The sequence below is a fragment of the Ixodes scapularis genome, unplaced genomic scaffold (assembly GCF_016920785.2).
Source record: "Ixodes scapularis isolate PalLabHiFi unplaced genomic scaffold, ASM1692078v2 PGA_scaffold6__148_contigs__length_123643588, whole genome shotgun sequence".
Lineage (NCBI taxonomy): Eukaryota > Metazoa > Arthropoda > Arachnida > Ixodida > Ixodidae > Ixodes > Ixodes scapularis.
The window spans coordinates 86855408-86872406 of record NW_024609881.1 but is presented as its reverse complement, the minus strand read 5'-3'; the positions used below and the strand labels follow the sequence as shown (position 1 = coordinate 86872406).

The window sequence follows — 16999 nt, the reverse complement described above, 5'->3', positions numbered from 1 at the left end:
CAAAGCACAGAGAACGAGGTTGGTCTCTCCCCCTCCTCCCCCCTCCCTCCCCCCCGGCTTACGTTGACCCTCGACCTTTCCAGTTTGGGCTATTTGGCCCCCACACTCAAATGAGTTTGAGACCACTGATCTAGACAATGAGACAGTTAAAAAAATACAATAGACACTACATTTTGGATAGTGTTGTCCGTTATTTCAGCTTTCCTTCTCTCAGGATTTAGACTGATTTATCCTAACCAGCTTGCCCATATGCTTTCGCTTGTTGCAAAATTTTTGATATTCAGGACCAAGGCATATTCAGGACCAAGGCTGTTCAGACTAAAAAACTATAAAGGCATCCTGAAATCAGGATATATGGAAAAAGAGGCAAAAAGGGCAGGGCATATGACACAGGGCTTTTGAGATTGAGTGCTTTCATGCGCCGGCTGGATTCACACAGACAAAGCTTATCTATACGCAGATTTAAAAAAAGCTGCCTAAAAAAATCGGTAATTTATGAACTTTCAAAATTAAGCAGTGGGTGTTCACAGGATTTCTATATGATACTGCTGCATGCATGGCTTAAATTGACGTCACCTGAGCTACCATTGTGGGGGCCTTGTTGCCGGGCGAGTAGCTTCTGCAGCAATCACTTTACATTATTGCATTTGCCTCTTCAGCAAAAACAAGTCTGAACAACCTCCAGCACAGCCCAATGACGTCATAAGCAAGCCATGTACAGCTGTTTACTACTGCCTATGTGAAACAGCTCCAACAGAGGAAGATTAGCAGAAGTGACCGATGACCGAAGTGGCAAGATCGCGACGCCATTGTTCCCAAGCGCGGCGATAGCAAGAGTGCCGGGCACGTTTCATGTTTCAAAGCTGGGATGAATGGCAGAAAGCAGTCCATCCCAAGGCCCATATTTTGAAAGCTATCTTATCCTTCCCTTTTCGGCCGAGCAATGGAGCACCGCAATTCCGCACGTGAGCCCGTTTATTTTATTTCATTTTTCTATTTTATTGCTCAGGTGTTGTGAGGCGGCGGTATTTTCTTTATTGCAGTTTTCCCCTAAACTGACAATTTGCTGCACGACAGATTGGCAAAGGTTGTGGGCGGCACTGCCTGCATGACAGAGTAGCAAAGGTTTAAAAGCATCTGTAGTTCCCACGAATCCTGCCAAAAACGACGTAGGATGCTTTGAGTTAACGATGTGACAAGGGTTCAGATCTTGACCTTTGTGCAAGACGGTCGGATGAAAGGAGTATTGCTGCAGAGATCAGGTGCTCACTAGGAACCGTACCTCGATTGTGCATGCTTTTCTCGAAGAGGCAAGGATTAGGGACGAGGCTCGAAATGGGCACCCAAAAACGACCACGGAAGGGGAAGACAGATGGGATGTGACTGCAGTTGGCTGTGATCCTTTTATTACTGCCCAAGAGACATGAGAACTTAACCTGTAGGTGTCCCCGTCTATCATCAGAGAATGCCTTGGTTCGGTCGGGCTCCGCAGTAGAATGGCTTGCCAGAGGCCGCTCTTGACGCGAAGCCACAAGCGGCTTAGGCTGGAATTTGCCACTAGGTAAAATCTTTCCAAGTCAAATTAGCGACTTTAATTAAAACAACCTTTTCTTTTTTTCTTTCAAGGCTATAGTGCAGGAGATGCTGGAAGAACTGGGCACACAGAAGCTTCAATGGCCTCCAAAGGGAGGAGACTTCAAAATTATAGAAAATGTGTGGGGCAGGCATATAGCCAGGCACGTCCTTTTGGCGGAATTCATGGGAACTACACATGCTCTTAAACCTTTGCTACCCTGTCACGCGGGCAGTGCCGCCCACAGCCTTTGACAATTTGTTGTGCAGTAAATTGTCAGTTTAGGAGGAAACTGCAATAAAGAAAATACCGCCGCTTCACAACGCTCGCGCAAAAAAAAATGGAAATAAATAAATAAACGGGCTCAAGTGCGCAACCGCGGTGGCGCATCGCTCGGTCGAAAAGCGAGTGATAAGATAGCTTTCGAAATACGGGCTTTAGGATGGGCTGTTTCTGCCGTTCATCTTCGCTTTAAAATATGAAACGTGCCCGGTAATCTTGCTATCGGCGCGCTCGGGAACAATAGCGCCGCGTGTCGCGATTTTGCCGCTCCGGTCGATAATCACTTGTGCTCATCTTTTTCCGTTGCAGCAACACAAGTTTGGTCGTACGAATTGAACCCCGTGGAAGCTGGTTCTAACACGTACTCATGGTCAAAACAGACCCATGCAGCGGACCCGTACACAGCGCGACTGATAGCGCGAACAAGCGGTCGTGGGTTTCCAATGATCTTGCCATGGAATCGAAAGGCCCTCATCAACTCTACTCGTGTGACAGCAAGTGCTCGTCTGGGGCATAATCCGAAGCGCTAAAATTCGGTCCCTACCAATGCCATATCTTGCGGAAACCGGCAATGTCGTGTTCGCGCCCACAATGTCGCGCAGTAGTTAATTGATCATGGCACTTCATGCAGCCTCGATACATGCTTCAAAAAGTTTGGTGGAAATATATACTTACGGCTGAACTTCACGACCTGGGCGGCCAGCAACTTGGACGTACCCGTCGCCCGCCCGGTCTTTTTGTCCCCGTCGGGCCAGTTGACTTTCACCCAGTTATTCTTCTGGTTTGGACCGCTGAATTCCGGCCACGTTTTGGAATTATGCTTTACGACTGGGTCATAGTATTTAATTAACTTTACGGACTCTACCGATAATGACTCATCAGGAAACCTGAACAGTGCGAACTTGTCCATTGCCGGCGTTTCCCTTCAGGTTAAAACAAAGCGAACAACGCACATGTGCTGCTTGGTTGCGGATTGGATTGGATAGCGATGGCTGTAAGGGTACCAACGTTGCCACCGACGTTGTCTGCACACCCCAAATTCTAAACCGCGTCCAGTTTGTTATCTTTGTAAATTCGTAATTATATGTTGCCTTTTTATTCGTTCTCCTCAAGAGAATACTTATTGTTTCTGGGGGAGATTATTTCTTCATTACTGTACGTTTTATAAAAAAGAAAAAAAAACAAAAACATCGCAGTTCAATGACAACAAACTTGCTTGCAAAACAAGCACACCACTCATTAAACTGAGTACAAATTACCACATTCGTTAGAAATGCATGATCCCTTTCGTCAGTACCGGATGTACACACAGTGGTGTAACCTTATCATTGGCCAAAAACCAAAATGCCTTTGTCCGTGCTCCAAATAACGGAGCATTACAAAGATACATGAATGGTAGTATAATCGAACGGCGTTTCGGCAGCGTTGATCTTTGGGAATATTGAGCGTGTTGGTTCTGCTCACGCATTGCGGCTTTCATGGCCAATGTACTATTAACAGAAATGGTAGCTGGCCCTACTGTCGAATCGTTTGGGCACCACAGACGGCGTCCGACCACAGATGGATACGAGCTCCATTCGCGAAAACATCGTTCGCTAACCCTTTTTTTTGTACACGTTAAAAAGCTTGCGCAGGATCGAAGTATTGTGTGGCAGGTTCGCAAGCTTTGAGTGCGCGCACTAAGCTAATGACACCCATTGGGTTCATTATTCCTTTGGTAAGACGTGATATTCGACAAGGGTGCCGTTTGATGACTATAACAAGCCTGTTGTTCATTGATAGCAAAAGCGTATACGCTACAAGGACAGGCACGCTGCAGTACATATCTATGTTTGTACAAGCATGCACATGTCTGTCCTTGTACCGTATTTGTTTTATGACTTCATATTATTATTAGGTAGCGTTCAGCTGTCAACATATCCGACAGTATACCTTTTTAGGACGCACTGACTCCCAGGTTAACTTCCGACTGCCCAACTGCAAAACTGGTCCCAGTTATAAATTTTCGCCTGGGAGAACAAACGACAATTTCTTTGGGAACTTACTTCGTTGTCCGTCTCCCCCCCCCCCCCCCCCCCTTTTATGTCCCTTCCTTATGTTTAATCCCTTACCACTTCGACATCAGCTTTCTTTTTTCTTTCATTTTTTATCAGCTAGGAGTGGGTCCGAAGGGTCAGATCGAGGCTCGGAATACGCTACGTAGCCGAGATCATGGCGCGCAGCTCACGCAGTCTTTCAAGACAAGAGGATATTCCTCAACCACCCTTAACGGGATGAGCATCCGCAGAAAGTTCAGAAAGAACACATATATACTTCAGTTCACACGTTTTTTTTCCTAATAACAAAGGTGACATGCCGAGCCTCCGGCTCAGCAACACTTCCTTTGATTTCCTTACTCTTAAAACTCTGACTGTTTCCCAATAAGCTGTGTGCAGGAAGGCAGAAGACACGGGTGCGAGCACGCTGCTTTCCAAAATGCCCGCGAGCACTGGGTCAAACAGAGCATTCCGCAAAAACCTGTGCTCTCGCGCTCGCGGTTTGCCTACAGTGTAGTTTTGCTGCGCACAACTCGAGCCTTCATTTCGTCATTCTTGACCAGCTGGCTTGCACCTTTGCATTTAATTGCATTATAATTCGAGCCTACGTGCAGGTTGGGGGTGGAGGGCTGTAACATATGCCTCCAAAATCTCGAAAGGCCGCCCCTTTTTGCAATCTCTTTGAACGCGATTCATTGTTCTCATAACGAGGACTGGTAGGCCTAATGAACATTGACCTCTACCTTGACGACCTCGACAGGTCGGACACAAGACGTGAGCGTTGAGCACTAGGCTGAAGGCTATAAATCAGAGGTTTGGATTTCTGGATAGATCCTATCAATCTATCTATCTTAAAAATGGAAATAGAAATTTAACCTGGTGTAAAAAACCTAGTAGCTAGATAAAATTAAAACACAGTAGTTAGGTGGCGCGAGTTACCTTCTATTTTCAGTTGGGAGTTGTACTGGTTGTACCGGTTGTGCTAGATTGTATTATTGATGGCAGAGCCCGACAATGTTCGTGTGATACTTGCAGGGCTTAACGATATATGTAGGACATCTGCAGCATTCCCAGGCGTTCCTTTGTGCAGTTTTGCACGTGCCAGGGCACTATGTGACGCTCTGATTTGTATTTACGGAACTGCATGCATTTCCTTCTGACTCCGTGACTGGGAAAAAGCAAGGAAAAGACGCTAGGCCATGATTTCAAGGTACAAACGCCACCTCGAACAGGATGTGCCCTTGCTCAGAAAAACTGAAAGTCGGCGCTTCAAAATGCAAGCGTTAGCTGCCGGGACCCCTCCGACTGTGGCCTTCTCTGGTATCGGAGCTTCTGAAGTCGCCGACAGCTCGCGATGTGACGAGGTCTCGGAAGACGACTGCACTAGTGGCGAGGAAGCAGGACACACCGAAGAGGTAAATAACGCGCTTTTTGGTGCTGTAAGTTGTATTCACGCACTCGCGCAGTACTCCCTCCAGTGGCGTCACAAGGGGGAGGGCGGGGGCGAGGCGGTGGACGGACGTTGCTGCTCCCTACGGTGTTGGCCTCGCGTGGTTCGTCTCAAAGGGTTGTGTATGTGCGTGTGCGCGCGCGTGCGTGGTGTTTTTTTTTTTTTTTTTTTGGGGGGGGGGGGTGCTTAGTCTTGGTCTTGGTCTTGAATTTTGTGGTGTCTTGGCCTCGGTGGAGGCATCGTGACGCAGTCACGCAAAGCCGGATTGCAACCGATAACATAATTTTTTCTTCAGTAATCTCATCACTGTCCCTGTGTCCTGGCTCCACCTTTTCTGCCCCCGTCCTAGGCCTGGCCTTACAGGTCCTATTTTTTTGCGGCTACGTGGTGCTAGCTGTGGGCTGGCAGATAATCCGACAACACCACTGGCTGAGTTTACATGGATGCGATCGTAGCGAATCGAATCGAGATTAACCGCCTATGATTGGGTAGACGAGGAAGGGAAAGGAGGATCGCGGGCGCGTGACTGGTCACATCTCGATTCGATGCGCCATGGTCGCATCCATGGAAACGTAGCCACTGATATTACATTGCAGCTCATGGTTTCTGGGTGGGTGGTTTACCGGGGACAGAGAGGAAGGTGGGGAGGTGGGGGTCGGGTTAAGCGCCGTTCACACTTTTGCGACCCGAGAGAGACCAGACCAGTTTTTAAGTCTTTTGCGATTTCTTAGGACCGGATGCGCTGCAGCGGAGCTCGTCCTAAGAGATCGCAAGAGGCTTAAAAACCGGTCTGGTCTCTTTCGGTCTTACTCGGTCGCAAGATTGTGAACAGGCCTTTAGGCTCAGGCTTAAGTTAGTGTACCACGATGTCACATGCTTTGTGTAGGAGTGCAACACGTAGACCCAATCTGAGCCCAGGCCTTACCCGAACTCCGTACCCCTGATCTATCCTCTCTCTCCCCCCTTGCACAATGCACTCAGGAACTACGAGATGCATTGTGATCTAAAAACTAGGCCCCCCCCCCCCCCCCTTCCACCCAGAACCCCAAAAGACAAACCACGTGAGGCGGCGAACCCCACCCCGCAGGGAATATTGCCCGACTAGCGACATCAACACAGGGAATATTGCCCGACTAGCGACATCAACACCCCCTATGACATTAATGTCGCTGGTCAAGTGGTACTGTCTGCTGGGTGGGCTTTGCCACTTCGTGTGGTTTGTCTCGAAGGGTTCTAAAAGGATGAGAGTAATGACAAATCTCGCTTATCAGCCATGCCATTTAGTAGTTTCTGTGCCTTTGAAAGTATACACGAATTGGCAGCTGGTGTAAGCTGCGCCATCAGATTACATTGCCTTTCGTTGTTTTTGGGTGCTTGGTTCATGGGGGACGAGTGGGAGTTGAGTTGGAGTCTAAATGTTTGTTGGGTGTATCCGGAACCCGAATGGAGCCTAAAGATGTGTCTACTTATGCAGAACTGGGTGTCTAAAGATACTTTAAGCGATTTATTTTTCGTGGGCTCAATATTTCACGATTTAGGTCAAAGCTGAAGTTTTGAAATAATTTGTGGGTCCTAATTTTAGTGACGCAGTGGAATCTCAATGTAGATTCCAGTGTGTTTATATCTTACCGAAATTGTTTGCGGGACTTATTTTTCGCAAATTGTTGGCGATTTGCAAAATTCACAAAAATTAAGTCGTTTACAGTATGTCGGACGTAGCCACGATGGGAAAGGGAAAAGCTATGATTATTTTACATGACAGTGTACGGTCCTTGCTTTGACATTCAGGTTGTAGGCTTGGACAGATGGGAAAGAAAAGTAGAAACAGATACACTATATTTTAGTTAAGAGGTATAAGAATAGTCACATCTTTGCAAGACCGCAGTCTGTTTGCAAACTAGGTTCCCAAACAGCCCGCGGTCACCCTACACTGCTGCTCAGGGTTCATCGCAGAGGGTTCGGCATAGAAGTTTATGAAGGGAAAACTGGAGAGGTTAACCTGAACGCCAGTTCTGGTTGGCTACTCTGTACTGGGAATAAGGGGTGGTGGTGGAAAGGAATATATAGTAATGAGAAACAGAGATGGGATGAAAATCGTCAGTGGAGATAAATATAGTGATAAAAGCTATGTTAAAGGTCTCGCACACATAGTCTCAGTAAGGCACGTTGCACCACACAAATATATGTTCAGAGATCGGCAGGCGGGAACTGGCGAGACACCATGGCCCGCCAATCTTTTTCATGCTTTGCACAATGCACACCTCTACAATGGCACATGTTTCGTAGTTTTGTGGTTTTGTACTCACTGCTGCAGCCAAAAAGCTCAAAGATGCGTCAAGAGATCTTCCTCAGCCACTCCGCTTAGAGTACTCCACACCCTGAATACAACCCTTTCCCATTGTGGCGATGTCCAACGTATCTTTAGATCCACGTCCCGGGTTTGTCCGACATACCTTTAAATGCAGTGAATAAGAAAACAGGTGAAATGCTCAGAAATCCTAAAATATGCGATAGACACGGACGTCTCCAAAACTTTAGTTTCCTCAAACAATATTGATACCTTTATCGACTTAGAACGAGAAAATCATTAGGTTTTGCAACCAGGCGAATTGAAAATGTCACGTTGTGATCAATACTAGTATACAGTTGAAGTAGCAGTGCTTGCCTAGTGCCTGACAACCGTTTGTGTGTCTCCATAAAAGTAGAATGAAACATAGTTTTTTATTTGCGGGATGTAAGTAACAAAAATAAAGATTTTTTACTGACTTTCATACTCCACGGTGAAACTTTACTCTGAAAAAAGGCTATGAGTGCGAGCTCCCTGCATTTAATCACAGCACGACTGTAGGAGCTCTCGAGGAGCTCCTACAGTCATGAATAAGGAGCTCTCGAGCATAGGTGGGAGGCACCCTTTGCACATTTTATTTCCAGTTAGCCCATTCTAGGGTAAGACAAACTAAAGTGTAACTCTGCTTTCACCTTCTTTCTGCACAAAAAAAAAAAAAAAAAAGTGCCAACATGACATTGGCGCTTTTTCGTTTTTTGCCTTGAAACGGTATTGGCGGGCACCAATTTTTAACCATGTTGGATTAACCTCAGACTGGGGTAGAGAAGAAACATCAGAATGGTAGAAGAGACAAAAAACAGAGAGGACAATGTCTCAAGACGTCCTGTCTAATTTCTGTCTCTTCTATGTTTTGATGTTTCTTCTCTACCCCAGTTTCAGGTTAATTTAACATGGTTAATATTCACCAGCTCGCCTGCACCCTTACTATATTTTCACCGATTTTTACTTCTGAGGTTGCTGCCTCAAACAAGCACTTTAAATGACTCAAGTCGTTTGGCCGACAGCTTTTCAACTCTAAGAGAGGGACAGAAAAACTGACGGTGACTTGTTTGTACTAACGGTGTCATGGTTTGTACCCTGATCCTAGGTGCGAACAAATTTTAGTAGACAGACTGGACATTTGTGTGCATCCGAATTTACTTTTAGGACCAAGGTAAATTATTTGGTGACTTGATTGTAGGCCATCTAATGCCGAGTGGTGATCGTCCAGTAGCATCGGGACTTCGCATAAGCCGTGTTATGTTCCGTGGAAAAATATTGAACTGAATAGCTTTGCCTTTACCAAACCAGGTCGAACCAGGATGTTCTTTGCCACCGGAGGGAGATGTGGAGGGGTCTCCTTCAGAAGAGCTGGCAGCTGAACAAGTAAGATTGTGATCTTTGGGTCTATATTGAAACAGATTGATTTCATTCGTTGTGTCACTGCTATAATGAATCTCTTAAGAATTAAGGTGATGTTACTTGAATTTCAGTAAATATTGCCATGAATGACTGATGAAGAGGCGAGGAAGAACGAAAGAAACTGAACAATTAATAAGGTGAACTTAATAGCGTCACAGATGTTTGTGCGGCACAGGAGCAGTGTCGAGCGCTTGGGTGAGATTGATTTCGGATTGCCAAACGGGGCCCCTTATGTTTACGCGTTGGCTTCTCGAACAATCGATGTAGAATGTTCGGCAAGTAGAATATTCCGACCTTGAACAAACAAACTTCTCGAAATTTACAAGAACATTATTTTAAGGGTTAACAAAAAGGCTTGTCTGCTCCTAGGATTCGAACCTTGGCCCCTTTACGTGGCAGCCTAGCACGATAACCATTTGGCCACAGAAGTGCTTGCCCGGTAAAGCACGTGGCAATATCAGTAAACTTGAGATCTGTTTCTTCTTTGCACCTAGCAAACTTGAATGTCATATCATTTGTCTGGATTTGTCATCTTGAGGGGTTCATACCTCATTAAACATGTTGCAAAAGTTTCATGCACAGTTTGCAGATGCCATCATGTTGGTATACATGCAGTAGCATTGGCATGTGTAGAAGAGTAAGTGTCTAGGCAACTGTTCTGGTCTGGATTGCATAAAAGTAGAAATCCTCATCTGAACATTATGTGAAAAAAAAGGATGGCTGTAATACTTGGCGAGTACAGCTAAAGTAGGCATATGTCGGTCCACAGAAAAAATTGTGCTGGTGCGTGGCAAAAACTTTGCTATTTAGTTTCAGTGAAACCACGGCAGTTCACAATTTGTGTCAGGCATTTTTGTGCTTCAAGCTGGCTGAAAAACAGTATTCTGGTCTGTCAACATCAAAGTGGCAGCCAACATTTCACCTAAAGATGTCAGCCACCCTTAAGATCGGCTGTAACAAGATTGCTAACATTGTGGCCTGCCATAATAGTTTGGAAAAACAAACTAGAGCAATGCACCGCTGTGTGAGAGTCTGTGGATCCATAAGCTTGTATATGCTTCTGCTTCTTCAAATCAGGATGAAGTCTCAGGACCCTCACTACTACAAACTGATGCAGACAGCACAGATTCTGAAGAGATGGGAGATGATCAAGTAAGCATTGTTGATGTGTTTCTGGGGTGCGCCTAGAGACAAGGAAGTACAAACATGACAAAGGCGCTCTTGTTTTTTGCCTTGAAACGGTATTGGCGGGCACTGATTTTTAGCCATGTTGGATTAACGTCAGACTGGGGTAGAGAAGAAACATCAGAATGTAGAAAAAGAACGGACAGGACGACGTCTCAAGATGTCGTCCTGTCTATTTTCTGTCTCTCCTATGTTTTGATCGGCTGTAACAAGATTGCTAACATTGTGGCCTGCCATAATAGTTTGGAAAAACAAACTAGACCAATGCACCACTGTGTGAGAGCCTGTGGATCCATAAGCTTGTATGCTTCTGCTTCTTCAAATCAGGATGAAGTCTCAGGACCCTCGCTACCACAAACTGATGCAGACAGCACAGATTCTGAAGAGATGGAGGATGATCAAGTAAGCATTGTTGATGTTTGTTCTGTTTTACGCGTGGAGTATGTGTGCACTCCGAAAAAAGAAAATTGACTAGGACAGTAAAAAGTTTAACCACGACTGGTTACATTTTTCTCCTAAAGAGAACAACCAATTCAAAGATGCCAGATATTGAGAACCTGCCTCTAGCAAAAAGATACAAGTTTCAATAGCTGCGGCCTGCACAGTACCCATTACACCTAAAGCATTCCATGCTTGCAGCTACATTTTTTGGTTCATCAATGAAACAATATTTTTTTCAACATTTATAGCAGTACTCAAAGAGAAGTGTGTACAAGGTTTGGTTTCGAACCAGTATGTAGAAAGTGTCCCTGATACAATGCAAAGGCAATTGAGCACATTCAGCTCCTTATTCGTTTGATGCACTGCTCATGGGACTCGGCTATACATGAGCTCGCAAAACATTTGATGGTGTAAAAAGCTTACAGATTGATTCACCCAGGCACTTGCCTCTGCTGGGATGCTTTGCTGCAGCTTCAGCTTTCCTGCACAAGTTACTATCCCACTGCAGGTCTGCGCGAATAGAGTACTAGACATCACAACATGTCTCGAGCACTGCCGTCTGCCTCCAGTGGACTGAAGTTCTGATGGCATGAAGCATGCGTCAAATGGTTACTGAGGGCGGTCTGTTTGCTGAAAGTGCATCATACCACCAACGTGTCGAGAGGTGGAGCCGGCTAATTACAGTCATGAGGGCAGTCTTAGCTGAGGCTGGACGGACATGAAGCCGCAGAATATTACTTGGTCATGTGCACCTTTTGTGCATGAGGGCAGAAGCAGAACACATCCCTGGTTGTTTAGAAGGCAGTAAATGCTATGTTAAGTTTAAAGCGAACTGGACAGCAACTTTGAACAGAGCATTCCGGTCAATAGACTATCGGTTCAGTAAACAAGGGTTTGAGCAAAAGAACAATAGCATTGATGTTACAAGGCTAATAGTGCACAAAATTGTAAAAGCATCTGACTATTAAATGGGCACTCTAATTAAATAAGACATAAATAAGCCTTGTCTTTCGTGACCACACTCACCTATAATTTGTGTGCTTGATCTTGAATCATTGTAGTGGACGACTAAGTTTAGGTATTGTTTTTCTGTGGAATGAAATCAGTTAGATATGACATGACGGTAGCATAAATAGGGGTCATGTTATCTTATGGTCATCTTATTACATACTGGCAACAAAGAATACTCCAGAGAGCCCTGAAAACAAAATAAAAGTTTTAATACTAGTCATCAAACCTACAAAATACTACAAGTCATGTGAAATCATTAATTCTTATGTTGCAATCACTCTGCCTTGCAGTCCTGAATAAAATATTTGTAACCTTGTGCTCTTAATGCTGCCTGCCCGTGCCATGCAGGCAGGCAGTTATCACAAACTTAGTGTCATATTAATCAAAATTTGGCTTTCTTACTTTGAGATAGATTGCCTCACTTTTAGCATCCAAAATGCTGATGATTCGTATATCGCAGACTGGGCACCACAAGGATGTAAATTTTGCACATTTTAGTTTTAATGAATCACACAATTTTGTCCTCTCATGTTAGTGTATTTTGTGTAAATTGAGTAAGAGCAAGGAGTTTTCTGTTTAATAATTGTGAATTTAATTTTTTTTCAGAACCAAGGTTTCGTTGACGAAAAGAAACAAATTGCAGCCCTTCTCATGGCATATGTGATGCGGCACAGGGTGAGCGATCAGGGTATCGCAGATCTCTTGGATATGCAGAACATCATAACCCCCGGTCGTGCACCAACATCAAAGTACCTTCTTCTGAAGACTTTAGGAGCTGACGTCCCTGGTGCAGAGAAGCATTTTTACTGCATGGATTGTCTAGGGTATTTAGGTAAATCAACCCCTGAGGGCCAGGCTCATTGCGAAAACTGTGAACGGGATGTAGATATAGTGTCTTGCCCTTTCTTTCTTGTGATGCCTCTGAAGGAGCAAATCGAACGGATCCTAGCACAGCAAAACCTCAAATGGCTCCCACAAAGCAACGGAGCTAGGAACACGATTGGAGACGTAAAGGATGGCATTGAACATGCCAGACTTTCGGCTGATTTCTCAACTCATGACATCTCCCTGCTTTGGAATACAGATGGGATCAGGGTGTTTGAGAAATCAAGCTTTGATATCTGGCCTGTTCAGTGCGAAATTCTTCAATTGGACCCTGCAGTGCGGAAACAGAATATGTTGATGCCTGCCCTGTGGTTTGGGTTTTGTAAGCCAAACATGACTACTCTCCTGACACCCTTTACGAAGGAACTGCAAGAGCTTTCTACAGGATTTTCTTGCGTGAAAGATGGAAAAACGGTTCACATAAGAGTGTTCGCAGCTGCATGCTCGGTGGACGCCATTGCTCGCTCTGCAGTGCGGAACTGTAAACAGTTTAACGGCTTTTATGGCTGTGGCTGGTGTTACCACCCAGGGGGTTCCAGCTATGAGTACTTGGACCCTCCTCCAGAGCGCAGGACAGCTGTCAAGCATCTGGAAGAGGCAACAAGTGGTACCTCCTCAGTGCCCGCCAATGGAGTGAAAGGCCCTTGCATTGCAATGACCCTTCCTCGGTTTGATGTGGTAGACGGTTTTATACCGGACTACCAACACTGTGCATGCCTTGGTGTTATGCGTCAGTTGCTCAAACTGTGGCTAGAGAGTGAGTACCACGAGTGTCCGTGGTATATCGGAACAAAGTTGCCACAACTGAACGGTTTGCTTCTGGCTCTCTCCCCACCGACAGAGATTACCCGCACTCCAAGGAAGTTCGAAGACAGAGCTTACTGGAAAGCGTCGGAGTTGCGGGCACTGATGCTTTTCTATGGTTACATCGTGTTGAAGCCCATTTTGCCACTAACCTTTTTAGACACTTCTCATTACTTTCGTATGGGATGTACCTGTTGCTGAAAGACGATATTTCAGAGCGTGACCTCACGGAGGCACGGGCTCTGCTAGAGAAGTTTGTGGTGCAGATGGGGACATTGTATGGCGAGACCAATGTGTCATACAATGTCCACCAGCTCCTTCACCTGACAGACTCTGTGGAGGCTTGGGGTCCGCTGTGGGCGACGTCCTGCTTTCCTTTTGAAGGGCGGAATGCCATCCTTCTCAACTACTTTGCAGGCACACAGTCTGTCGCTGAGCAGATTGCCAGAACTTTTATTTTGTGGCAGAACCTTGTTCTCTGGGCAGAGAGGATAGAGATGCCTGAAGGAAGGGAATTTTTTGAAAGGATGGTGGGTCGGCAGACTATGGGGAGGAGTGGGGTAAAGCTCCCTGGCGGCATAGTTGTTTACCGACGTCAGAGTTGCTCTGGCGTCAACATTAGGATGGAGGTTGTGTTGGAGAATCACCTGGGAGTCCTGCCACCACAAGTCAAGTACTACCACCGTTTTCAGTGTGGCGGGATTCTGTGGCACTCGGAGAGCTATTGCATGCCTAAGAGAGTTAACTGCGTAGCTGAGCTTCAAGATGGTTCCATTGGAATTTTGCAAGCGCTCGCTGTGTTTGAAGGGAGCCCTCCGCACCAGCAGCCCCAGTGCTTAGTGCTTATCGAGAAGCTCGAGCTGGTGCGGAGTGCCAGGGACTCAAACCGTAACCGTAACCGAAACCGAAAACCGTTTAGGAACGAAATTTTTTCTGTAACCGTAACCGGAACGAAACCGTTATTTGATATTTATAAAAACCGTAACCGTAACCGTAACCGTAAATTATTCACCGGTAACCGGTTTTAACCAATATTAACCGAAAAATAAACTATTAGTTTTTCTGAAGTATGACCTGGAGGAGGGATCTTAAAATAGTTGTGGCCATTTGACAGAGTGACTGTCAGCGAGTGGTGCATCTGGTTACATATTTCCATTCAATCTGACTTTAGGATTAAGAATACTCAGATTGAATTAGTGGTCGAGCTTATAATTAAAAAAATTCTATATTTCTAAATCTGCCACACTCCTACATCGCTACATGTATTCAGTACGTGTCGCTTTCAGTGTATTAACTAATAAGTTCGAATTCTCAGATGTCCATCCAACTCGGTTCTATCAAAACCACCGATGTTCCTGACATGCAGTAGCCAGTATAAAGAAACAAGGTAAATTGGCCATCATGCAGAGCTGGCGGAAAAGAAAACCTGGGCCCGTTTGCTCGAAGCGCTAACCGCGGCTAAAGTTAGCAGCAGTACCTAGGAGAGGGAGTTTGAAATCACGTGACTGGGGGCTGGGATGCCGGGAAGCATGGCGGCGCCCGGGTGCCTGAGCGCCGCTCGCTTTGTAACTAATATGTCGTTGTAGCTGCACTATCGGGCGCGTTAGTCAGCAACGAATGGTGCAGGAGGCTTTCGCTTTGCCTTACCTCGCTTAAATCGCAAAGCACGAGCAATGACTTCGCGGCATTTGTTGCATAGTCTTTCGATTCTGGCCTTTCAAAGCCTAAATGAACGCGATAAGTGTCGGCATGGCAACGTCATTGGAAAGCGGATTGCCTTGACTCAATCGACCGGATATTAATAGTACACAAAAGAAGACCAGCGTCCCGCCCCGACAGACCTTTTTCTAAATTACCCAAGCATCGAGAAGAACGCTGGAAGTGTAATTCTATGGTCCGCGCTCGCTGTCCTTCCTCTTATAAAAGATTCGAAGTAAATAATCATTATAAGACTTGGACGAACGCGCGTGCAAGGTAAAATTTGTTTTAGTCTTTTTCCTTTAGAACGATAGGCCCGTAGCTCACAAGTTTTGAGCAGCGCTGCAGGCGAGCAAAATAGAATATTTGGCTCGCGTTTCGAACATGCATCAATACGCTTCCCCACTAGAGTTTTTTCTACTCAGTTCCATTCTAAGTTCCAGCGTAGCAGAGGAAACAAGAGCGAGCTGCGAGCTTTCCGCGTCCCTGCCAAGCACGCGCGCTCGTGCAGTGCGAGCATCGTTCAGGATGACGCGCTTTTCCGAGTAGCTTCGGCTTCACTATCACGTAAAGTGAAATATACGTGCTCGCGGAAGCTGTGAAAGAAAGCAAATATGAAAGGAATGTTTAATGGAACGCTGCGGCCGCAAGCAACATAATTCTGTTCTTTTTTTTTTAACTTTTTTTAGACGTTTTGTTACCGCACATCTACAGATGCTGACAGCGGCTTGTATTCGAACGTGGCACGTGCAAAATCGAACGTTACAGCGCCACACGGATGATGCAGCCAGCAAAACTTGGTCGCGTCTTGCGTAAGTCTTCCGGACGCGCTCGCGCCCCCTGCCCAGAGCAACGGGTATATTACTACTGCATACGCCAGCACGCGCAATGCCTGCAACTACACTCGTAGCATGCACCTCGGTGCTTGGGAAATTTGTGTGCTATCAATACAAGGCCGATTGAGTCAAGGCAATCCACTTTCCAAAGACGTTTCCATGCATGCCGCCAATTATCGTGTTCATTTAGGCTTAAGAATGGCCAGAATCGAAATACTATCTAAAAAATGCGGCGAGGTCATTGCTCATGCTTTGCGATTTAAGTGAGGTAAGGCAAAGCGAAAGCCTCCTGCACCATTAGTTACTGACTAACGCGCGCGATATTGCAGCTACCACGACATATTAGTTCCGAAGCGAGCGGCGCTCACTTTGCGGGGCACCGCCATGTTTTCCCGCATCCCTACCGATCCCTGTCACATGATCTCAGAATCCCTCTCCTAGGTACTGCGGCTAACTTTAGCCGGGGTTAGCGCTTCGAGCAAACGGGCCCTAAAGCCCCTGTATCCTGGGAAAAGTGGCGCCTTCATTGTTGTGGAAACGCGCGAGACACGTTCAGCGCGCCACTTCTGGAAAGAACATGGCGTCTGAAATCTAGCTCAGTGCTGCGCTGTGCCGCCATGACCTTCCCATGGGATGCACGTTGCACGTGCCTCGTGCATCGACGCACTTTGCGCTACTTTTGAAACATGAAGGGGCTTTAATGGGCCCTGCTGTTCATTAATAATGTTTATGTTGTTCATTTAGTGTGAAACGTGTCGCGAGTGACGATTTTGAAACAACACAGAAATAAAAAAAAGTCAGGGGTTTGACATTGGCGTTTTGTATTATATATACAATATATATATATATATGCTCGGGCTGAGAGTGGTGGAAGGAGCGAGGAAACGTCAGAAGGGTGTCCGAGTTTTTTTCTTTTCCTTCCCGCGCCGAGACCCTTCTTCAAACCGAGTGGCACCCGCCGCCTAAAGCCCCTTCATGTTTCAAAAGTAGCGCAATGTTCGTCGATGCACAAGGCACGTGCAACGTGCAGCCCTTGGGAAGATCATGGCG

The 16999-nt window shown here is 46.0% G+C and overlaps 1 protein-coding gene and 1 pseudogene across 1 annotated transcript; both read left to right on the top strand.

Moving 5' to 3' along the window:
• Positions 1 to 16999, top strand: part of LOC120843788 — an 82160-nt pseudogene that overhangs the window by 33700 nt on the left and 31461 nt on the right.
• On the top strand, positions 8985 to 13546 carry LOC115327710. Its single transcript, XM_029988738.3, has 4 exons — positions 8985 to 9053; positions 10167 to 10241; positions 10602 to 10676; positions 12333 to 13546. Exons 1-4 carry the CDS (start codon positions 9013 to 9015, stop codon positions 12388 to 12390), a joined length of 249 nt encoding a protein of 82 aa, XP_029844598.2. The 5' UTR covers positions 8985 to 9012; the 3' UTR covers positions 12391 to 13546.

What these genes read in the sequence shown, in the direction of transcription:
- LOC115327710 (XM_029988738.3), top strand. Translation starts at nt 9,013, where the DNA reads ATGTGGAGGGGTCTCCTTCAGAAGAGCTGGCAGCTGAACAA. An exon ending in AAGAGATGGGAGATGATCAA is followed by an intron (nt 10,242 to 10,601) that starts GTAAGCATTGTT and finishes TCTTCAAATCAG; the next exon opens with GATGAAGTCTCAGGACCCTC. An exon ending in AAGAGATGGAGGATGATCAA is followed by an intron (nt 10,677 to 12,332) that starts GTAAGCATTGTT and finishes ATTTTTTTTCAG; the next exon opens with AACCAAGGTTTCGTTGACGA.